At 38.7% G+C, this 25,150-nt stretch overlaps 1 protein-coding gene across 1 annotated transcript in view; it reads left to right on the forward strand.

Moving 5' to 3' along the window:
- LOC124155169 (5-hydroxytryptamine receptor 1) overlaps positions 1–25,150 on the forward strand; it is a 461,543-nt gene that overhangs the window by 32,081 nt on the left and 404,312 nt on the right. Inside the window, exons 2-3 of the mRNA XM_046528884.1 lie at positions 12,093–12,541; positions 23,683–23,808. Coding sequence (XP_046384840.1) covers positions 12,245–12,541; positions 23,683–23,808 — 423 coding nt within the window. The 5' untranslated portion in view covers positions 12,093–12,244. The remainder of the gene's footprint in view (positions 1–12,092; positions 12,542–23,682; positions 23,809–25,150) is intronic.

Raw genomic sequence — 25,150 nt, forward strand, 5'->3', positions numbered from 1 at the left:
CCAGCCGTGGCCCAGCTCGAGTTGACACTTCACTACCGTGTTTGTAAACAAATCTCCAAGCAATTGTTGACAAACGGTAATGTCCGTGTTCCTGTCGAGGAATCGAGTAGTTTTAACTCATTTCCTTGGAATGATTTCAAATTAGTTTCAGTGAGCTCATCAACAAAGAGTTCCAGAATATGATTGATCTCCAAAAGAATCAAAGATGGTTGATTTAGCGAGCAAGAACTAAGATGCGGATGACTAAAACGAGGTAAATTCAAATAGTTCGTACTCTGCATGAATTCGAATCTTTTAAATGTGTAACAAACGAAGACGAAATCACCAACTATCTATCTGAATATTTTAAGTCCTTGGACATACCTGGCTTACCAAGGCACGATTTACAGAAAAATGTAGTTTCTGTGTTCATGATCTTTCGAAGCCTAAACCAACCATAACTATCCAACGGAACGTGTTTGGTGATTAAAATAATTGGTAATGAATGTGATTCACGCAACTTCACTCAAAGGAAAATTCAAAGGTGAGGAAGTCCTTATTCCGTAGATTCCATTATCTCAACTCATATGCCCTTTTGAGATTAAACTTATTCAATTTCCAATTCGCGTTGCATTCGTGATAACGATTAAAAAAATCGCATGGTCAGTCTTTCAGTTTTTGTGTTGTTTGTGCTCATGTGCTAATGAAAACCCATGATTTTCTCATGGTCAATTTAACGTGCTATGTTCACGAGTCGATAAACCATCCTCTGTATTTCTTCCTTCGCTTCAATTGCGTAGCTAGGATAGGGGGTTTTGGGCGCAGCTAATACCACGGGTCTGTAGGGTATAGAAAACTCGCTAAGGTAAGCGGGAAGTGTGGGGGCACTTCCCTCAGACATTTTACAAAATAGATAAACAGTTCAAAATAGTGGGTTTTGCGGCTGTGTGAATAGATAAATATGTTTTGTTTGTTAGTCATCCGTCCCCCTAATATTATTAACAAAATCTTTCATAAAAAAATTCTCTAAGCTCTTGGGAAGGGGTGGGGGTTATTCCCCAAAACCTCCCCTCGCTGCGTCACTGCTTTGCTTCGCTATATTTATTTAGCTTCATCTGCTTCATCTTGCGCCTGATAACAAAACAAAAACTGTTGTTTATCAGAAGGTGCTTGACACAAGACATTAAACCCGAATGTGTAGGGCTCACCGTGGTGCGTTTACGCATGCAGTACGCTTACGCAGTGCATTTTTTTCAAACAGAGATACTAAATCTGGCGCGCCGAAAGTCATTTAATGCAAATGCTGCCTCATATGGGCTTTTCTTGCACGATTTTGAGCATCAGTCAAGCGTCGGTCTGGGGTCGTGTCAACCTCCCCCCTGAATGGGCCAAGTGTATGCAACAGACTTGGACCTAAAAACATTTTTTTACAGCTAATAACGCAAATAGCCAACAACTGAATGCGTATAATTTTTATTTCATGAACTGCTTTATTAAACCACAATGCCCAAAATTTCTTAAGCTAAAACGTAAGAAAATTTGTTGAAAAAAATCCGCGTAAACGTGCTCCGATCCACCCTATGTAGATTCAATAAAGAAAATATCTTTCTGACAAGCAATTTTGGTACTCATTTACGTAATTTTATTGAATTTGTATTCTTATTTCATTATAATAAATTAAAAATGATTAAAAACGATACAGCCGCTCTTGATTTATAAATGGTGTAAGTAAACTGTAAGTTCATTGATTGTTAGGCGATACGAAGTTCGCCGGGTCAGCTAGTATCTATATATATAAAAGAAAGTCGAAAATCGTGTTAGTTAGAACACTTATAACTCGAGAATGGCTGCACCGATTTCAATGAGATTTGGTTCTTTGGATTCGTCTCAGGCGGGGTTAACATATAGGCTATCAAAAAAAGGATAATTTCACAAAAAAATTCATCTCTTTCCTATGGACATGCTTTTAGGAGTTATAGTAACACAACAATTGATAAGTCGGTCAAAACTACAAATTAAATAATTTGTTTTGTTTTTACCACTTTAATAACTGAATTTAGTAACAATATAACATTTTAATTACTAAATATATTCAAAATATTAATTAAATTGAAATTACCTTTAAAAAATTTAATTCGAGCTAATTGTAAGCCCAGCCGTGGCCCAGCTCGAGTTGACACTTCACTACCGTGTTTGTAAACAAATCTCCAAGCAATTGTTGACAAACGGTAATGTCCGTGTTCCTGTCGAGGAATCGAGTAGTTTTAACTCATTTCCTTGGAATGACTGCAAATTAGTTTCAGTGAGCTCATCAACAAAGAGTTCCAGAATATGATTGATCACCAAAAGAATCAAAGATGGTTGATTTAGCGAGCAAGAACGAAGATGCGGATGACTAAAACGAGGTAAATTCAAATAGTTCGTACTCTGCATGAATTCGAATCTTTTAAATGTGTAACAAACGAAGACGAAATCACCAACTACCTATCTGAATATTTTAAGTCCTTGGACATACCTAGCTAACCAAGGCACGATTTACAGAAAAATGTAGTTTCTGTGCTCATGAGCTTTCGAAGCCTAAACCAACCATAACTATCCAACGGAACGTGTTTGGTGATTAAAATAATTGGTAATGAATGTGATTCACGCAACTTCACTCAAAGGAAAATTCAAAGGTGAGGAAGTCCTTATTCCGTAGATTCCATTATCTCAACTCATATGCCCTTTTGAGATTAAACGTATTCATTTTCCGATTCGTGTTGCATTCGTGATAACGATTAAAAAATCGCATGGTCAGTCTTTCAGTTTTTGTGTTGTTTGTGCTCATGTGCTAATGAAAACCCATGATTTTCTCATGGTCAATTTAACGTGCTATGTTCACGAGTCGATAAACCATCCTTTGTATTTCTTCCTTCGCTTCAAGTGCGTAGCTAGGATAGGGGGTTTTGGGCGCAGCTTATACCACGGGTCTGTAGGGTATAGAAAACTCGCTAAGGTAAGCGGGAAGTGTGGGGTACTTCCCCCAGACATTTTTTAAGATAAATGGTTCAAAATAAGGGGTTTTGCGTCTGTGTGAATAGTTAAATATGTTTTGTTTGTTAGTCATCCGTCCCCCTAATATTAATAACAAAATCTTTCATAAAAAAATTCTCTAAGCTCTTGGGGGCGGGGGGGTTTATCCCCCAAAACCTCCCCTCGCTGCGTCACTGCTTTGCTTCGCTATATTTATTTAGCTTCATCCGCTTCATCTTGCGCCTAATAACAAAACAAAAACTGTTGTTTATCAGAAGGTGCTTGACGCAAGAAATTAAACCCGAATGCGTAGAGCTCACCGTGGTGCGTTTACGCATGCAGTACGTTTACGCAGTGCATTTTTTTCAAACAGAGATACTAAAACTGGCGCGCCTTAAGTCATTTAATGCGAATGCTGCCTCATAGGGGCTTTTCTTGCACGATTTTGAGCATCAGTCAAGCGTCGGTCTGGGGTTGTGTCGACCTCCCCCCTGAATGGGCCAAGTGTATGCAACAGACTTGGACCTAAAAACATTTTTTTACAGCTAATAACGCAAATATCCAACAACTGAATGCGTATAATTTTTATTTCATGAACTGCTTTATTAAACCACAATGCCCAAAATTTCTTCAGCTAAAACGTAAGAAAATTTGCTGAAAAATATCCGCGTAGACGTGCTACGATCCACCCTATATAGATTCAATAAAGAAAATGTCCTTCTGACAAGCAATTTTGGTACTCATATACGTAGTTTTATTGAATTTGTATCCTTATTTTATTATAATAAATTAAACATGATTAAAAACGATACAGCCGCTCTTGATTTATAAATGGTGTAAGTAAACTGTAAGCTCATTGATTGTTAGGCGGTACGAAGTTCGCCGGGTCAGCTAGTATGTATATATAAGTTAAAAAAAAACAGTATTTGAAGCTATTAGATACGTGTTAACCTAATTTTTGGGATAGAATCCGAATTTTTTATGTCGAGAAACTGGGGAAAATTATTAGATTAAAGTTTATTTTTCCTCAGATTAAACGCGATAATTTACAGTATCTCACAGTGATGGCGCAAAGTCGTTCTTACCTTAGAATATATGGTGAACAATTTAAGGGCGCGAAGGCCTAGGATGAATAGCGAAATGGGAAATCGTGGGTGCTCCGCCGCGACGACTTTTGGTCGAGGTATTGAGCCCCCTTAACGGTGCTCGTCTTGTGTTTCCTATGCCTCGCTATCTCACTCATTCTTCTCCCTTCCCTTGACCGCCTCTCCACCTCTTCCACTCGACAAATGCTTCGCCGTCTTCGGGGTGCCATTTTTTCTTCCCTATCTCCATTCTTTTCAGCCCCTTTTGCAAAGAAAATGAATGAAAAAGTATCATCTCTTTCGTTTGTGCTCATTAAATCCCATCTCTCCACGCTACTCTGCTTGGAGGAACGGCGATTTGTACACGCCACCAAATTCCAAGTGCGCGACAATCGTGTAATACCTTATCGTGTTCTCTTTTGTTTTCTTACGTACCTATGCACATTCAGAAAGATGGGTCCATCCCGTAAATGCACTGCAATCCTGCGGAATATATATACGAGCCGTCCTTCCACTTCCTTTTCCTTGCGGCTCCATGAGTCTTAGCCATTAACGCATTGAAAGCTCTCTCAAAGCAAAGATCATTCCAGAGCTTAATAAGGTGTGTTACTTTTTTTCTTGACGTCATGTTATTTGTAACAGTAACGGAACATCTTTATCCACGTCGAAGAGTGATTTGGGTGAAACAGACCGTGCGAAGAAGACAGATATGAAATGATTATTTTGTTTTTTTTCCTTCCCAGGAGTTGCTCATCAATGCGCGTAATGCCAAAATATTTGCGCTCGTGATGGGTATCGAAGTGTTTCCCGGAGCAAAGTAATATTGTCATATAATAGTAAGTTTCTTTGAAAAACCGTGCACGTTAATGTAATCGACATTGCTTGTTAAACAACCTTCTCGCCGAACTATCGAGTGCTAAATTGATTTTCAAAATCTGCAGTGTCAAGAAATTAAATTATTGGCGAAAATGAAGGTTTTACCGAATCAGGGGATTGTGTTTTGAAATTGAGTTTCATTTCATTGTTCTTGGGTTTTTGTTTTGAGCCAGGCAAGATCGATTTTTTAATAAATGTCTCAATAATTTGGGGTCAATCGGGGTATGTGTAGACATTCTATTTTAAAATCTTTGAATCAAATGTATGTGCTATTTTAGTATCATCATTGATTTTTGCAATAATTTGAATTTTCTTCCTTTGGAATACAATGGTTATTATTGAAGAACTCCCTTCAATCATGTCTAGTTGTGACCCATTTTCTGTTTGAGTAGATTGTTTGACACTGCGAAGAATAATTGTATGGTATGGACGAAGTTTAATAAGGCCCCGTTTTTGGGGATTTTGATGCGATAAGCTTTAGTTCCTTCTCTCATATTAGCAAGGACTGTAGCTAAAAAGGTCATTCTTTCAAGAGGAAGCGATTTTCCACTGCTTTTTCAACCAAACGTACATGATAATCTTCACAGTCTAGTTGATAATATTTTCAATCCAAAATTTGACCGCAATGTAGTCATTCACTAGTGAAATGACTTTGAAGATGATTGTATTGCACAGTATATTTTCGATCCTAAACACTAATAATTGTTATCAAAGTATATTAGATATCAGTCAGGGTAAGTTTACACGAATTATGAAGCGAATCATTCCGGCTTGTCTTCCCGTTTTAATTGAACTTCGCTTTTCCATTCGCAGTAAAGCCTATTCTCATTCTGTGAATCTATAAGTCTTATTCCTCAACTACCCCTTCCCCGCTTACCTTGAGTTCTTCTCTTTAAATTAGTAAGAGCGGCATGGACTGAAGTCGAGAAATGTACTCTGGCTGCCTTTTACTAACGCAAAAGAGTCGCAAAATTAAAAAAAAAAAGACAACATAATTGGGAATGAAATTTGAGTGCAATTTTGCACAATACAAACGACAAAAATGTTTTTTTTAAAGGTATTTATAGCAGTCAACTTGGCTAGTTTCATCACTGCTTCCAACATTTGCACTATGAACTATTGACGGCAAAATATTCACAGTCCAAATGGTAAATCCTAAATAGTTTTGTTTATTTATGAACAAAAGATATGTAAGACGTATGTAAAAGCCGAGAAACTGAATATATTTGCGTAATTTTGGCGAGGTCGGTGTATTGGTTTACGTTTTGCGATGTTACCAGAGATTCCCAGCCGCCTTGGAAGTTTTTCGCAGATATCTTCCTTATTTTATCATGGACTTATACTTTCCCGTTCATGTCTAGATTTTTCACAATATTTTGCTTCTAATGAGCGTCTTCTTATCGACTTTTGTTAAAAACAGCTTCGCCAACTAGAAAAAAACGTATTTCTCCGTAAAAGTCCATGTTAAATTATCCTAATTTTACCCTCAAATATCTAAAAAAAAAAACGGCAATTGGAATACCTCATTCTTTAAATCATTGAAAGTGCATCTTTCAAAGTAAATGTGACCAAATTTTCATCAAATTGTTGTTACTTTTATCTACCTAGTATCTACCTTAACATCCCCTTTTAGCTTGGTACGAGATCCATCCAGATCCTATCTCTTCCTCGATGGAAGTTTTCCCTCCTGGGTTATCATGTCTACCTTTCCTTCGTTCTCCTCTCCGTGCGATTGCGGCACCTCCTGCATTTTTCACAGCACATACAACACAAAAGTATCTCCAGTCTTTTCTTTTCCTTTTCCTTAGCTAATTAAGATTTTATCATCGGAAAGTTTAAGATTTAGGCGAGATATAGTGGAAGCTCGATGCATTAAAATAAAGTGTATTTCTCTATTCCAAAGCGATTTCAACTCGCACGACGCGTTTAGCCTCACAAAGCTATGAGCAATTGTATTTTATTTTAATGGTTCTTATAGAAAATTCCTGGGTTGAATTAAAAGGAATTGTTGTTGTTTTTTTACATTCTCCTTTATAATTACTGATGGTTACTTGGTTTCAAAGAGAAAGCATTATTGTTATGCGCAATATTCGTTTAAAAAAATAAAGAGTAGGTTGTATGAGCATATGGTTTTTAGATTTTTTTCGGAACCTCGTTCCTCTCTTCGATCAAAAGTCTATCCAGTAAGCTCCGAGTATAAAAACCTATTCTTTTTCGTGGGACTTGAATTTCCAGACCTTTCCTTGATGATGCCTCTGCTTTCGATGTACATCTCCTTTAGGTCACCATATCTCCTCTCTCTCTTACCCTAGGGCCTCGTTTTGCATCGAAGTGGGAATCGGAGAGGTCCCTAGCGACGCAAGAGCCCCCTAATACGAGGAAGGTAGGCATGAGATGGCACGGGTACACCGTGTTTACGGCGAGGGTGGGGCTGAATGTGCCGGAAATGCATGAGCCCTCCACGGATCCGCCCCCCAAGTCTATCATCCCTTCATGCTGACTGGCGCATCGTCCCACTTTCGCGAAAATCCTTCGGCCGCAGGCCCTGCGTGCCTTTTGTGCGTCGCTCTTCTATGGAACACGAGAGCTCCCCCACCCCAAGCTTCTCCATCTAATGCGTCGACCACACCCGTCTCTTCATCATTCCGAGTTTAAATTTCGTGAATGGCGTTAACTCTGAAAATCTTGTCCCGGTAATATCCGAGTTGGTTTACTCCAATTCCTATCCACTCGTTAACGATGTACTACGTGTAAGGATGTTCTCTTTTCGTTAATGTATTAATTTTGCCTACGATAATGACAGTTGTTAGCCTTTTTTTCTTGATTGTATCCCGGTAGCATATAATGTTACTAATATGCCGGATTACATTCCGGCCTCGGTGACGGCTGGGTAACGTCCTCGCCCGCCAAAGAAGAGGTCGCTAGTTCGAGTCCTGTCTGGGTAGGTTTCTCCTGTCCAGAGCATGGTTGTTCGTGTACATTTACTTGTTAAGTTTGTTGAATAGCCCGATGTAAAGTGGCCAATATGAGCTGTATTCAGTGGTTTGAGAATAAAATAAATTAATATCTTTATCTGTTTTAAGCCGCTCAGCGATTCAACTTAAGTCAAAGCTTTTCCGAAAAAAAAACAAAGAAAGAAAATCAATACTGTGACAATCATTTTTATAAATGGACGTAAAGATGTACTCGTTCTGTCATAAGGAGGTCTGCCAGCTTTGACTGCCATGGGTCAGCGGTGGCCCTGCTCAGCGTGTGAAGCCACTCTTGAAGCGACAAAAAAGAAAACCTTTTAAAAATTTCCTTCTCGTCTCAGACCTTCCCCTAAATTTCTCCCTTCTTCCACGCTTCTCCCTTCTCCATTTCTCCCTTCTCTCTTTCCTTGGAAAAATAATGGAGGGCTTGGTACCCCTCCGCTATCTTATTTATTTCGAAACCTCCTAGGGTTAGAAGGAACATTTTTTTCTTGGAGGTTGGAAAGTTTTATCCTTCTCTTCCCATTTTTCTGCCTTAGTCTTTATTACCGCTTACTAGTTCCCCTTCGTAAATCGCCAAGAAACGATGTTGGGTTTTGTAGCCGAGTGAAAGTCCTTGCTTGGTCATTCTTCTCAATAGACGTGCCTATTACATAGAACTATTTATGATCTTTACCAGTGTGTGCAATTTAGCGCTGAGTGGCTTAAGTCTAGTTGAATAAAATACAATTATTCATCTAGAAATTCAGTGTTTATCACGTCATTATTAATATTTTACGTTTTAAAATTGACCTTTTGCTGGCAATGATGAATGTAAAATTGCTTATTTACTTCAATTGATATGTTCAATTTTTATGAGAAAGCGGCATGCGTGAATTAGTGTTAGTTCATTGATGGTAGAGTTCAGTGAAGAGTCCAAACGGTGTCAAGATTGTTCACCCGTGATGATGATCTAGTGTTTCTTTGCGTAATGGTATGGGCGATTTCTTTTCGGATGGGAGAAAAAGAGATATGTTTTGAGGTGACTTGTAGAATGAAATCTGAACAGGTGGTAATAGTTTCCGGGTGTTAAGTAGCAGTAGAGCTATCACACGTTCGTTAAAACCTGTAGACGAACTAGTTTTATCAATGCAAAATACGTCTTAAACCATGCATGTGACTTAAATATTGCCATCATTGGACATATTATTTTCACTTCGCTCTCTGTAGTTTTTACATTTTTTTGCATTTTTAACTTTATTGTTCTAAAGTGTTAGATTGCATTGTTGATTTCTATCCCATTTTGATTTCAAAGTCTGAAGTTCAGTTCATTAGTTAATGATAACAGGTATTGCTTCAGTTCCGTGGAACATGAATAGTAATTATCTATCGCTTATGAACCGAAGTTATTGGTAATAATGGGTACACCACAGTTATTTTATTGCATGTGATCCTTAGCTATCGATTCATACTTGGTCCTCCCTCTTCAACATTTATTGCTTTAAGAAATGTTGTTAACGGAAGGATGTTATGTGGTAATGACGAATATCATTAATGGAATTCTTCGTAAACTTTTTCTGCTGAATGGAGAACCTGGATGTAAACTTATTATTTAAATGTGAACACAATATTATGTCATTTTAGGTGTGTTACGAAACTTAGAATACAAGATTTTCAAAACTTCATCATACGTATTGCTCTACCTTAATAATTACTTTTTATGTTTATGCGTGTGCTGCCTTACTATTTCCATAATTTTCTCTCGAAAGTCATTCCTCTTTCCTTAGGAATCCTTTGAAAGTACTTTGGAAAAGCTTCTTAACCTACTTAAAATTGACTGGGTATTATGCTAACAGCGTAAAGCTATAGGGTGTTCTGAAGAAGGACCTAAGACTCCTATTCCTCAGTATTCCATGAATAATGTGAAGTTTATTACCATATTCAAGTTCCTGATTGAAGAACTATAAGTTTTCTTTTCTAATTATTCTTTTAAGGTAGTCTCTTTACCTAGAGAAAAGTAATATTGTGTCCGTTGTCACGGAAACGTTAGTAGCTTCGAGACTTTGTAAAGCCTTTTTCACGCGCGTGTCATCTAAAATTTGACTTGCTTCAACTCTCCTCAGGTATAATTAATCGTTAATAGAAAAAAAGAATTTGTTAATTTATGAGTGAAGATTCATTCGAAATTGGAAGAAGATAAAACTGGAGAAATTTCTTTCACGGCTTTCTCACGCGTTCCTTGTACTTTTTATATGATATTTTGGTTCTCTTTTCAATTGTTATTTAAGGCACCCTGATTTTTATAAATCCTTACGATGAGTATAATTCCTTAAACGCAGTGGCAATAAATATCTGTTAGGATTGAAAAAATGTAATTTTTCATGGTGTTGACTTATTCACAATAAAAATTATATGTTCTCTAAAATGGAAAATAATCTGTCGTAGTTCATTCACTAACTATGTTCTGTTTACGTTGTATTTATGAAAATTGGCATTTCTCTCCGCTTTTACAATCACCGAGCACTCATTTTGGTTATTCGTCCAGGCCATGAGTAAATGCTAGTTTATGAATAAGTAACCTATTGGGTTCAGGGCCCGATAAACGTCATTAATTCGGAAACGGTAGAGGCTTAAAGGTGTGGGTAACACCTCCATAGAGAAAAATAAATTTGATAATCTCCTGAAGAATATATACATTTTATCAATGCACGAAACGCATTAGCATGGTGTATCAAAGTGGTGAAATAAAAAGCTGTGTTGTAAAAACCCGGTTTCTGGTCACAATTTATTTATTTTCCCAAGAATTACGGGGGGCATGGGAGGTGGAGTCGGTCGCTACCGCTGTATATCCCCTTATGAATAGATGGCTACACCACTACTTGTAACTCTTCCTGTGCTGTATATACTCAGTCAATGACATAATTATTCAATATGTTTGTGGCAACACTATCAACCAATTGCCAGCATTGAACCGTGCGTTTAATAGTGATTTTTGTTCATAGAATCGCTCACGCAGTGTTTAAGCCCAAGGTTGGCTTAGATGGGTGAGGGCAGAACTCTCACCGTTGCAATTAAGCCACAGGTTTTTTAGTGCACATTTCAGGTTTGGGGGACTTTTATTTTCCATAACCAACTCGCACTTTCAGGATTTTCACGCCAGCTCGCACAATGGAGTGGCCTGCTACTTAAACGGAAAACCTTATGGCCGGTAGCGGAGTCTACCCTAATGCCTACTAAACCTGCTTCGATGGGGTCCAATGCTGTGCTAACCAGCCCCTTCGGCGGACCGCTCCCGTACGCGGTGTCATCTTACGGTTGAAGCCATCAATGGAATGAAATGATGACTTTGAAATGAACGGAGGAGTGGACGGTGAAGAAAAATAGATAAAACGAGAGAAAAATAGAAAACTGAGAACCTGCTGTGTTAAACATAATGAAATGACTTTATTGAATTACATGCACTGATGGTAAAAAAAACACCTAATATATTACTGGGTTTTGAAGGCATAATTATATAATACGTTTATTTTCATGCATTTCTACTGGAAACGCTTGCAAACAAACTTATTATTTAATTTTAAACTTATTATTAGAACTGCACCGTTATATTGTGTAAAACATGGTTGTTGAGCAATAAAAATACTTATTTGTATTTTAATTGTATAAAATAAATAATATTAGGGATGGTCGGATCGGATACCTCGGATCCAAATATCCGCGGATATTGCCCTTCATCGGATAGGTACATTGGACCTCGATCCGAAATATTGAATAATAGCTTCAGTGAATGCAACACCACCATAAGGGTGGAAAGAGTTCCAATTCTATCTTCGAATACGTGGTCTCATGCGATTCTTGTCCTACTCATGAACCGTTATGTTTGGAAGCTCTCGCAGAGGTTACGTAGGAGAATTTCAGCCGTAGAAAATAAAAAAAGGCAAAATACGACCGGCACATAGTGTGACTCTTTCCAAGAGATCGAAGAGTCATCGGGGGAATTTCAGCGTCAGGAATTTGAAAATCCATTTGGATCCGAAAATATCCAGTCCGGCTCCGAAAATCAAGGATCCGATCCGAATCGAGATCCGAAAAAATCCTGGATCCGTCCATCCCCAATTAATATTAATAATTAACTAAGCCCACGGTAACAGTGCACAGGGACTGATTTCGCCTTTTTTGTCTTTCGCAGGAAAGCACCCAATGGACTTGGCTATGCCTTGCCCGCGGCCCCGTCTCCTGGGATGAGATTTGACCCCAGCGGCATCCCTCGAAACACAACGCTCTCGTCTTTCTCCGCCCCGCTCTTCCTCCTCCCCCTGTTGCCGCACCCCCCGAATACCGATGGAGCACAAGGCCACCCTACTGACTCCTCCGCCGCTGCACAACAGCAGCTGCTCCCACCCGAGGTTTTCGGCGAGCGCGTCGTCCTCTTCGTCGGGGGCGCCGGGAGCGGGAAGCGCGGGCGGCGGTGGCCCGGGTGGTGCCGGTGACGGCGCCGGGGTGCGGCCCACCACCTCCGTGCTCGACGTGGCGCAGGCCATATTCGTGCTGCTGCTCACCGCCGGCGTCCTCGGCGCCAACCTGCTGCTCATTATCGTCATCAACAGCCGCCGATACACCAAGTACATCCACGCTCAGGTGAGCATGGCTAAATCACTATTTGTACTAACATGAATTGCCTTGAGATAAAATTACCCTGGACGGTGAATGGAACCAAGGACCTTTCCCTTTCCGGACCACTGAGATATCTAGATAGTTCCTGATTTCCCATGGCAAAGAAATTATGTACAGAATAGCTCAATCTAAGAGAGTATTCCATCAAAAGAGACACCTGCTCACAGCGGGAAAGTTAAACATGGAAGTAAAGAAACGATTTATAAGAATCTACATTTGGAGTATGTTTCTAGAAGGAATTGAAGTGTAGACAATGACAGCAGCGGAGGAAGCAAGGATGGATGTCTTCGAAATGTGGTGCTACTGAAGAATTGTGAGGATCAAATGGATCGACCGAGTTAGTAACGAAGAAGTCCTAAGAAGAGTGGGAGAGAGGAGGAGCCTCATGAAAACCTTAACAAGAAGACGGAACAACCTTGTAGACCACATGAAGACCTGGCCTGATGAAGACTATCTTTGAGAGACAAGTGGACGCCACGAACGGAAAAGGACGATCTCGAAAAAAATATATGCACAAGGTTAAGGAAGATGTAAAAGAGAAGAAATACGTGGGTGTGAAAAGATTAACTGATAGGAGAATTGCGTGGAGAGCTGCGTTCAACCAATCTTAGTATTGCTGACCAATGATGATGAATGATACCGAGGAGGATCCTAACATCTAGTACCAGGGATTTTTTCTCATGGCAATTCATATATATTTCACCGCCGCCGTTCTCACGGCAGACTTCGATGTATTACACACTATTTGAACGTTCCATTTTCCTCAGCACTGCGTAGAGCAAGTGGCTTTGGACGCAGTCACGCGCACGGGCGCAAATTTATATACACTTAGAATGAAATTCGCCGCGAAAAAATCATTTGGCTTCCTCGGGATTCTAACCCGGATCTCTAGGGGTTTAATCTCCAACTCTGGCAAAGTAAGCATTTAAACCAACGATAAAATTCGCCATGAAAACAATCATTTGGCTTACCCTGGACTCGAGCCTGGATCACCAAATGTTTATTCTCCGACAGTGGCTTAGTACATACTGCTTAGTACGTCCGTCTCCTGTGCCGCAGTATGGACTTGAGACGACGATATCTTGCTAGCTTAACCCAGCTCGAGGTTCGAAATTGGAATAAGATGGCTTGGTGGTGTTAATGGTAGCATACCTGACCAGCAATCGGTAGGTCTGGGTTAGAATCCCGGCCAAGCCAAATGATTATTTCTTAGCGAATTTCGTCCTTGGTGTATATTCTGTTTTCCTTTCCATCTCAATAGGGTAGTTTCCTTCATCAAAGAAAACGAAAGGCATTGATTGCGATTCGTTACCCACCATTAGTGTATTCATAGTGTAAAAATTATTTGGTTTTAAAAATCCCAGTTCAGACGAATGGCAATGGTCAATTTTAACCGCATTTGAAAAAGGCCAGATTGGCGCCCATGCGATGCCACTCCACGTGACGTCACAGGGACCTAGTTTCTATACGAATAGATACGAGTTTCACATCGTCTGAGATTACCAATGCATGCATGAGGTACAGAGCTCAGGGAAACATATCATTATTTAAGCCAAGTGCTACGTGCTAGCAGGATAATCTGCTACCTGCTAGCAGCCTGCATCGTATCAGCGCTCAAAGCCTCGCCCCAAGGTTACCCCACTCGGTGACAGGGGGATCCAGAATGACGTCACACGGGGTTTTCCCAGCGTTCATACTCAGCCGTCACGTTTTCACGCGCTTGAAAATGTTCACTCTTAAATCGCGAAAAATTGATATCGTCATTAAAAAATCTAATAGCGTGAAACACGTACTCCAGGTGTAATAATCTTTCGATTTAGGCAATAAAAAATAATAGGAAACCACCCTATTACTTCTCGGTGTAGTCAAAATCTAGCTGAGCCTCTCATAGACTTCCAGTTTTATTCAAGTGCAACTCATGGAGGAGCCAGTAATCTATTACTATGAAGCTGGATTTATTTTGCCAAATCGAGCGCATTTAAATCGATTTTCAATAAAATATAATGTGCTCAGCGCGGCTATGAGTGTATAACGATCCATTTGTTCTTTAATATCTACAATGTAATACTGGGTAATCGCGAGGAATATAATAGAAAAGTCATAAATTTGGTATATCACACTATCGCGAATACAGATTTTGGTTAAACACCCTAGTTATAGCTTATTCCTCTTGTGAAATTCGGGTCACTATTCGGGTCACCGACAGCGATGCCATAGTGTAAGTAGAATGTTAATTCAAGTGAATACGTGGCGAGTAATATAGCAGAGAGACTCAGAGGTCAAGTAAAGAATCCTTCATCTTAACATTCGTGATCCATCTATGCCTGCTAGTAAAACTTACTCAAAAAGTTAATCTCCGCATCTATCTACCTATTCAATTGAAAAAAAGTATTGGAGATAGAAACGTATGTTTGAAAATGTTAGCCGATATAAATACTTTCAATTGTAGAATGTACAATGTACTCTCTCATAACCAGGGCTCCATGCATTTTGCCAGTACGAATTACAGATATGCATTTGAATTTAGAAGTTTTTTTACACCCTGTTAATGGAAGGAAACCTTTTTTAGTCCTGAAAATAATCATAATTACGCTCACCTCCGCAAACTCCCTGTAGAAACTTAAAAATTCATGATAAAAATTGCAGTTACTGAAATCTGGGAGTTTACGAATAGTTAATATTGAGCCTACAATTTGATTATAGCACATACCTGTTGAAGTGTTATATAAATTCGCTATTGGCCGAGATACTTGTATTGCTGAGATTTGCAAATTAGGCGATCAATTTCCTGAAAAAGCTCTCGCAGATCTCAATAAACTCTGTTATTTTATGAGAGACCTGGTCATCCCGTGTAGATGATTTATCATGGCAACTGTGGTAGTAGGCAAGGGAAGAGTGAACTTGACTTTGACAATCGTAAATAAATGGCATCATTTGTCGACGTACAACAGGTATATTTATTAATATATTGATGTTTCCATTGACTTTTCCTCACCCTCAATAGCAGCTCAATACTTTTCGATTAGGAATGTTTACTCAAAATTAATCATCAATATTAACATAGATTACATGCCTCAGGCGGGGAGGGTAATCATATGATAGTGGCCGAAGGAGATGGCATGATTTGCTTGGAACAGCTTGGCCTCTCGAGTCGTGCCTCAGGCGAAAGCGGTCATGTCGCTATTACCTTCAGTGAGAAATAGCCTTAATTGAGTACCAGATGATACTTACGCTCGAGTGAATGCATTAGGGAATTTCATGTGTTGATGTTTAGAGAGTGATCGTGAGCAGTTTCATGTGGTTCCTGGCGCTATGAACTGAAGTAAATTCAACCCTGGCGAAGATAAATAGGGGCATTTGGGCTCAGAGACATGCTGGCATTAATGAGAATGGGCTGAATGCGATGAATGGTGGACAAGCAATTGAGGAAGTTTCCTATGCAGTAAGGAGAGCCGTATGTGGACTTGGTGCTATGAGGTGATAAATATAGGCTACGCTACGGAAGGTAAAACTAAGGTCTTTGTCGGGCAACTTCAAGTTGGGCGTTTCCGGGTTAAGGAAACGGTACGAATTGAAGTGGCGAATACTAAATCGGCATTTTGGCGGGAATTTGTGATTTTTTATTGGGTTTTATCTTTCGGGCAGCTAGAACTGTGGCTAGGATTTGTGATATGAATCGATATTACAGATACTTAATTGTCTACATATGTGGAAAGCTCGAAGTATCGGTTTTGGTAGCTTGGAATACGTGCACAAAGAATGGTTTGCGTAAAAACTCTGATGAATGAACTTTTGATTTTCCAGAAAGGTTTTGTAAAATGTAATAACTTACGCAGACGCACTGAATTCATGTTCCGAAGCCAAATATCTCATTACTCAAAAGGTCACTTTCGTTTATTGAGCCATGAGCTTACAGGTTGTTAGAATATTTACCGAGTGACATTAACATATTAGATAATAAGTAATATATCAAAAAAAGCTAAGAAACTGGCTATTAACTCACCATGATTAATTTTTTTTCTGATTTCATGGTTTTGTGCTGTACAAAAAAAACTGTACTGTGATTATTTTCCCATACTTTTCTAATTCTTAAAACATAGCAAGCAATTTATTTTTATCGTTGTATTGCAATCGTTTTCTGGTTTATCATTTACCTGTTTTCTTTAATCCTTTCACTCTTGCCGTTATTTAGAACAAAAATTTTCAACGCCTAAGTTAGTGCTGGGAGGTTCTACAGTCGTGTATATAATTTAATCTGCCTATAGGCCCTCAATTATGCAGTTAATATTTTCCGTATTGTATTAAAATCGGCTTAAAAAGTTTACTATTCTTGCGGTTTATGAAATTAAAAAAAAATCAATTGGCTGTATGCATTTTTTTAGACGGCCAATTGAGTTTTTTATTTCATTTTGGAGCCTCCGTTCTCCCGTTCTCTCGTCCCGTTCTTCCGTTCTTTTCGCCGTAGGTAGGCCTCAGTTCTCCAGCTATCTCATGCCTCAGTACTTAACTTTATGCTGTTTTGGAATTCAAGACTTCCGTTATGCTCAGTGGCACTAATTAAGTAGACAGTGGAATCAATCGTAACAGTGGTCTGAAAATTTCACTGTGTGATTATTTCGATATAAGAGCGTTTCTACGTAACTGTCATACTAGGGTTCAAAAATTCAATTTGAGGTAAATGGACCGTTCAAAGTCCTGACATGGTGTAAATATTCCAAATTTTAATAATCCGTATCTGTTTCTCCCCATACTCCAACCATTTTTTACGAAAACGCCGCGGAATTGAGCTCTTGTATCATATGAGCAAATGATTCCGTTTACAGAGCCATTCTATTACTGAAGATTTCGCAACTAAGATAAGATTTTTCTATGAAAATTTCCAGATAACCATTCTCCCCAATTATGACTGTGTCTTACCAATCCATTTCATCAATACTTGAAAGTCACATGTTTACGCAGAGGAATGTAACGCAACAGTGCGTCGTTTTGGTGTCAGTCAGTGACGATTGACATACATTTTTTTCCGCTGACCAAAATCGAGGGATGCGGGAGATCAAATCGTTTCGTATCCAAATCAAGTCCATCCCAAGGATGAAAGATCAGAATAAAAAAATTCCCCAGCATTCACCGTTTTTGTTCCCGAGGGCCGTCACTGGCTGACATTTTAACCTTTGGTACTTTGGTATTGCTCAAGTTTCAAATTTAGGTGCGTGCGCTTCATTGGCCCCGACTGGTACACTAAATTCGTGGCTTAATATATTCCTCGAGTAATAATGTTATATCAGTTTTATTTTTCTTGGTAAATTGTTTGTTTATGCAGCGGAGTATTTTATTTTTTTGCCAATTGTTGACTTCGACATGCCGTCACCTTCATTGTCGTCGCGTCGCTTCGGTACGTTTGTTGTGAAAGCGGGACATAGGAGCAGAATGATTGTTGAGATCTGAAATCCTTAATAGGGAACTTGCATATATTTCAGATATAATCAATAGCCCCAAAATTATATAAAAATATATGTTTGCATACCTCGGTGAAAGTTTTTTTATTATTTTATGACGTGGTTGGCGATATTTAATGCATCAAAGTTCACGAGAATTTTCAAATGCAAGTGAGAAGCGAATACGCCCGATGATTGGCTGGTAGAAAAGTGACGTCATAGTTCAGTACGAGGCACGGCGGCACGGCCATAGTAGAGGTTGCATACTTGAATGCATGCGACGGCGTGGTTATGATTCATTTATTGAAGTGCAGACTTATCGGAGTTGTTCATTGTGACTTCAGGGCTATTATTTGATCTATTTCTCCTCCATTGAAAGCGATAGATTGCGTAAAGATGAAGGCATATGGTTATTCTGAGGCTGATCCTAGCAAGCTTCCTGTTACTGATTCCATCATGATAACAGGGTATTTTAGTGAAACTGTAGACTTCGTCGGCTCGGAAAGTCGATGCCGAGAAATGGAAAGGTAGCTGATGTGCATCTGTAATGTTTTATAGTTCATAACAAAGTGAGACTTGCGTATAATATTGGCGAAAGCGTATACTCATGTGAAATGTGTATTCTTTTGGCAGTCCGGTAGAGTCTTATGGTGAACTTATTTCCACCTCGAAGCTGTCGATGATACTTTCAACTTAAAAATACCTTGCCTGGAGGGCGACAGGAAGCTCTGAGGAAGCCAGACTATTAATGTTTCAATTTAGTAGCGATAATATAGACGAACTTCCAACACAATCTACCATCTTGTGACTCAAAACCCCGAAGCCACTTCCACACTTCCTACTCTGCAGAAAGAATCGGTCAATCGCACTTCGATCAATATAATAAACACAACGTCTTGTTAACGGTGTTAATAAGTTACTTTTGAAATGAAATACTTCCTAAATTAGCATTAAAATGAGCATGTTTTCCAAACAGAGTCTTTAATACATTTTGGGAGCTTTTCTCACGATATATCTGAAGCCGATGTCCCACGGTCAAATTTGCGTCAAAATATTTTGATCAAAATTTTTGTCCAAAAATTTTGATGCAAATATTTTGATACAACTGGACTGGGGGTGTCCCACGATGCATCTCATTTTGATCAAAAACGAACGATAGACGATATTTATGAAACAACTAGGAAACTTGTGGAGGTGGAGGATTCTTTCTTTTTAAGCAGGCGAAATTGTTTGAACAGGCCTCTTGAACATTAAAGATGCGAAAAAAAGAAAACAGAAGGAATGCTGAACTTGGCCTTGGCTGGAAAAGGGGTATGAAAGCGTTGGAATAAGCATGCTAAACATGTTGGAGAAGGAGTTGGTCGCCGATGTTCCCGTTTATTATCGATAATAATTGACGACAAGTCAGGATATTTTCATGTCCCTTATCAGCAAGGTTGAGGGCAGAATAAAACGCCAGGATACAAACGTGAGGCAGTTTATTCCCGCGAGGAAAATGTTATTAATAAATGATGGACATTGTGGTTGAGGAGATGTTATGAATAGTGCTGTAAGCGTGCATTTAAATCACATTATTCTCTCCTAATCTAGCAGTTTCTAAAATAAGGTCCTTATCCTATAATCATAGTAATAGAAACGGGCAGCTGTAGTGTTTCACAGGTACAATCGTCAGTTCATATTAGTCATTTCTTCAGCTGCTCGCTCGCATTGTATGCCTTCCGTAAAGCGTAAAATTCGGCCTCGATACCTCAAGTAAATCTTTTATTATTTCCAAATCATCCCTCCTGGTATTGCGATTCTAAAGATTGCTTCCTTTCTATTTAAGATCAACTGATTATTACGGATTTCCTAGTTGAGAGCTTTCATCGCCTATCACTGAGACAAATATTTGCTCATATTTACCTTTAGGGCCACACCAGGCGATGAAATAGATGATCACGAACGTATATATATATTTGAAATAATGTTTTGTGAATTCACTTCGTGGTATGGTGATATTATAAATTTAAAACTAAACCTTTTAGTATTTTATACAATACTAATGAAAAAACTCAACCGGTTTCGATCTTTTCAGGTCCTTATCTAGAGGTTTACGATTAAGATAACGACCTGAAAAAGTGGAAACCGGTTGGGTTTTTAATGCATACTGTGTGGAATACAACAAAGTTTATTTTTGTGTCCATAATATACATAATTATTAATTAAAATACTCATGCAGACGATAAATAAGTTTAACGTATTTGGCCTGTGTGTCAGCGCTTGGCGATGCTTTTTTGTCAAAGGCCCTGTGATTGGTTGGTTTCATCCAATTGGATGAAAATTTAGAACCTGTCCTATCCATTTGTACAAATCGGTGATTTGTACAAACGATAGGACCAAAAGCCAGTTGGACAAAATTTTGACCGTGGGACAGGGTGCGCGTCAGTTGCATCAAATTTTGATCAAAATATTTTGACGCAAATTTGACCGTGGGACATCGGCTTGAAACCTACTCATCGTCATTGCGATCAGTTGTCACTTAAAAATTCCGTATCGGAAATCCTAGAGGGATGACTTTCGACGGTGACCGTGATCACCTGCACTCTCACTATCACTGGAACCCGTGGTGAAAATATCATCCCAATCCAATTTCTATTTGGTTTAAACTGGGGAAAGAGCAACATAGAACTGCACATTCTTTGGGCAACTTTGGGTTTGACTTTTCCCTCAAACACCCCATTTCCCCTGTGGTGCACATCAGTCCTATCTTTATACGATGGCCTGACAACCTTTAAATGGATCCTTGGTTTATCCTGACAACCAACTAAATGGAAATTGCTGATCCACACATGTCCATCCTTATCTCCATAGTTTCCAAATCAAAGGCCGCGGAACATTCCTCTTGTGACTCAACTTTTTTTTGAAAAGCAAGCAACGGCGTAGAATAAAATCAAAGAATGCTGCGATTCATTTTTTGTGACCACCTCTGGATTCCATTCTTTTTCCATCTACAACTTCCTTTATCTTTCGGGGCAAAACTATGGGACAAGATAATGTTTAAATATTTTCATTAATTTATAACAAAATATAAGTTCTAAAAATACCCAAAAGCCATTTTATTAATCCGCACTGATGAGTGTAAATTAATGTGGAAGATGAATGCTGTAGACGTAGTAGTTTTACTTAGGTTGAGTTGCAAAGTTCATGAAGTTGACAAAACGGCTAATTTTTCGGTGCGCGGAGTCATTTATTGCACTGACCGTGTCTACATTTTTCAATTTTTTTGTAATAAAATAAATCAGAATTTAGGATAAAATTTCCTTTAAAATGACGTATAGTTCATTATTATAGCATGTAGTGAAGCCAGGATATAAATTTGCAAAGTACACATGATTTTGACGCCGACAATAGAAGAAAACGCTGTCTTCTTGGCTGGCACTCGAATGCATGAGGATCAACGTTGCTCTATATTTTCATATTTCCTCCCTTGATTTTAAACATCATGGGATTTAAATATAAATAATCATAATAAAATAAATCAGAATTTAGGATAAAATTTCCTTTAAAATGACGTATATTTCATTATTATAGGCATGCAGTGAAGCCAGGATATAAATTTTCAAAGTACGGCACATATATTTTCATATTTCCTCCCTTGATTTTAAACATCATGGAATTTTCTATGTCCTTCCGTAACAGAAATTGAACAAGTGCCTTAATAATTTGAGTCCATCGTAACGATCGTAACCATGGAGAAACACCTACCTCGATTTTTGTTCGGAAGTTGAGTTTTTATTCTACGGCTGCCGAATTATCGAAAAATCTCAGTTTCAAGTTATTCAGTCAATGAAATATGGAAATATTATTTATATTAAAGTTATCTTCGCTCACATAGCACACGGGTTTATCATTCCGTTTATTATATTCTTATTTTTCCGTAACGCTCATCCCGACAGACGGCATGCGTCGAGGCTTTTCTTCTAATTTCCTCCGTGGGAATGCAGAAGGAAATTTTATTCTGGGGTGTTATTGCACAGAGGAACAATGTACCACTTGTAATTTTTCCTTATTTCACCCATGTTCTCCTTTAAACGCAACGTGGCTCTTCCAAACCTGCAGTTACTGGGCTTGGATCTTGGACTCGTACTGAACTATGACGTCACAGCCAAATATTAGTGGGGGCGGTATTTTTTAGCCCGCGAAACTCGGGCGACTTTTGGGAGTCATTTTCAAGGGTATAAACTGAATTTTAAGCGGAAAAAAGTATATTGCGGTACTAAGTATTTACTGTAGTATATCAGCATACTGTTTATAAAATGTATGCAATTTCCCTATTGTAACATATGTCAGAATTTATTAAGATGGCAAAGACGGGAGCAGAGAGACAGCGCGAGCATCATGAGAGGAAAAAGCAAAGAGGTGAATGCGAGGAATTAAAAAGGAAGAATAGAGAGCGGCAATGAAGTCGTAACAGATCATGGCAAGGGTGGTGTTGATGTAGTTGGGGCAAAGGCAGAAACATGACCTGGGAAGCTTTTAAGTCGGGTTCTCCTGTAATAAATGCAGTGTGAGTGTGTAATTAAAACGGCATGAAAATAAAATTTGCCGAGATCCCTGTACACGGCATTTCTGCCTCCAATGAAATGCTGGACTAACAGTGGCACGGCATTTCAACCATACGGAACACACTCTTTGTTCACCATGTGGAGTTAGTTGCTATAAATATAATTAAGATGTCTCCTTACGCAATAGATCATAGTGCTAGGAGTACTCACCATTTTAAGCGAGAATACAGAAATCGAAGCAAAATTACTGGATAAAATACATACTATGTGCTTATGTTTCAGTGGGGTAACCAGGAATTTCGTTCAGGGGGGTCTAACACAGGGGGAAAATGTTTTAAAAACAGGGTACTAGGTAGAGGGTTCTTAACTAATTTTAACACTTTTTTCTGAAGGAAAATAATTGTGTTTTTATATTTCGGGGGGGGGGGGGGGTCCGGACCCCCTGGACATACACCCTACCGGCTATGCCACTGTTATTTTTCTTTTATATAAATTTCTGTTTTCAATATAGATATATTTTGCAATGCTCATTCCATGAAAAAGAAAAGTTAACACGCAACAAATCACATGTGTCAGTCAGTGACAATTCCCGTAAGTCAGTGACGCTCCATTTTTATGGCCAAAGAGAGGAAACCATTACTTACACAAAGTCACGATTTTGCATGCGTTTGGGCAGCACTTAGAACTATTTTACGTATTTCGTGGATTTTCTTTATCTTGCATAATTTGCGCAATGCGAATTTGAGCAATGCGAAGAAATGTGACAACGTCACAAAACGGAGTTTTATTTTTGTCAGTCAGTGACAACGACTTTGAAGTTTAAAATCTCCGGTTCTACAGGGGTCACAGGGTGGTACCAAAGCCAGTGTATGCTGTCAGTAACTTGTTTTTGGTGGAATCTCCAGAAAGTTCCTAAATTGATTTGTATTAAGTCAAAGGGGAAATATATGAACAAAAACTGGTTGTAACGGTCAGTGACACGTAGAAACGCTCATAACCAAGCCTTAATTGGTAACACTTTTACTCTGAGCTTTATCATTTGGTAGTGATGTCTTTGTTTGGAATCGAGTAATTCATATACTAAGTTATTGGGTCTAACTCAATAATCGTTTCTTCTCTCTTCCAGCCCCGTTACCTACTCACTTCCTTGGCCAGTAATGACTTAGCCATCGGACTTCTCGTCATTCCGTTTGGCTTCATTCCGGCCCTTTACCACTGTTGGCCTTACGGAGAAGTTTTCTGCCAGATACAGGTAAGTCATTTACTCCGAGACCTTAATATGATGCAAAGTTTTTAAATTTAGTGATTTATACCTCTGTGGTCAAACTTGGAGTATATTATAAATTCGATGTTACTTTTATAGCCATGGGGTGTACCTAAGTTTTACCATAAAGAAATTGGAATTTCGCGTACGGGACTACACTGCATAGTATAATTTGAAGCTGTAGTTTCATCCTTCGTGTACTACTTTCAATGAATTGTAAATTATTGCTTGAAAATTTTGCTTGGTAATGTATGCATGGTGAAGAAAGCAGTTAATTTTCTTGAAGAGGACAATGCTTGTAAAGCGAGTTCAAAACCTATTATGAATAAATCAAATTTAGTCACGAGAGACTGCTTATTTCAATGCAGAGAAAGACATTAAAAAATTTCTATAAAATTATTTCGCGCAGATTTCATTTTTCACGCTTTTTAAATCTAAGCTTTCAATTAATGGTTATTATACTCTTATTAGAAAAAAATAAATTATCTAATATTATTTTCAAAACAAATCATTATTCCCTCAATAATTTCTCCATTAGAACTATTTCAAACGTGAATTGCATTTCATTATGGCTACAGTGTCAACAGTATATTCTGGTTGACTACGTTGGCTGCAGATTCAAGTCATTAATCAATATTCAATATTTTAGGCTTTCGTCACGCTAATGAGGTATTATTTCAAATCATGGATATCACCATTTATACCCGTTATTGAAAAATTGCTATTCCAACGTTTCCTATGTTGTTTGTTGGCGAAATTAGAATAAGGTTAGACTATATTTTAGGGCTGGTTTAACTATGCATTGGCGTTAAAATGCGACTCAGAGGAAAATTTATCTCCGCTGTAGTTTTGTTGAAAACTGCTTACTTTGCTGAGGAGATTTGATTAAAAGTTTGCAGGAATGGAATAAATATTCAGCGTATTCCCGAGGTTTTCTGTGCGTGTTTTTTTTTTGTACCGCCTTCTACCCGAGTTTTTCTGGCCATTTCGTTGATGTCCTTTTTCATTTCTTCCATGCATTTCGTTCCCTTCGCAACGCTTAATCTCAGGCCAATCCAGCTCAAAAGTCTTCCGGATGGCGATTCCCATAAATTCCGGAAAAACGCTCTCATGAAACAATCTCGGAGAAAGAAAGAGAAAGGTTTTCTCCACAAAGCATCAATTTGCCCCAGTTCTCCGACAGAGATCTCAGAGTTTACCCGTCTTCTTGAAGATTTCATAGAGGGATTTCATGGTTGCATAAGCCGCTCATATCTCCGGCAGCTTATATATATATATATATTTTTTTTTCGAGTGAAGCTTTCTTGTCCTCTCCTCGAGGGCTAATTTC

This window comes from Ischnura elegans, chromosome 3 (assembly GCF_921293095.1).
Source record: "Ischnura elegans chromosome 3, ioIscEleg1.1, whole genome shotgun sequence".
Taxonomy (NCBI): domain Eukaryota; kingdom Metazoa; phylum Arthropoda; class Insecta; order Odonata; family Coenagrionidae; genus Ischnura; species Ischnura elegans.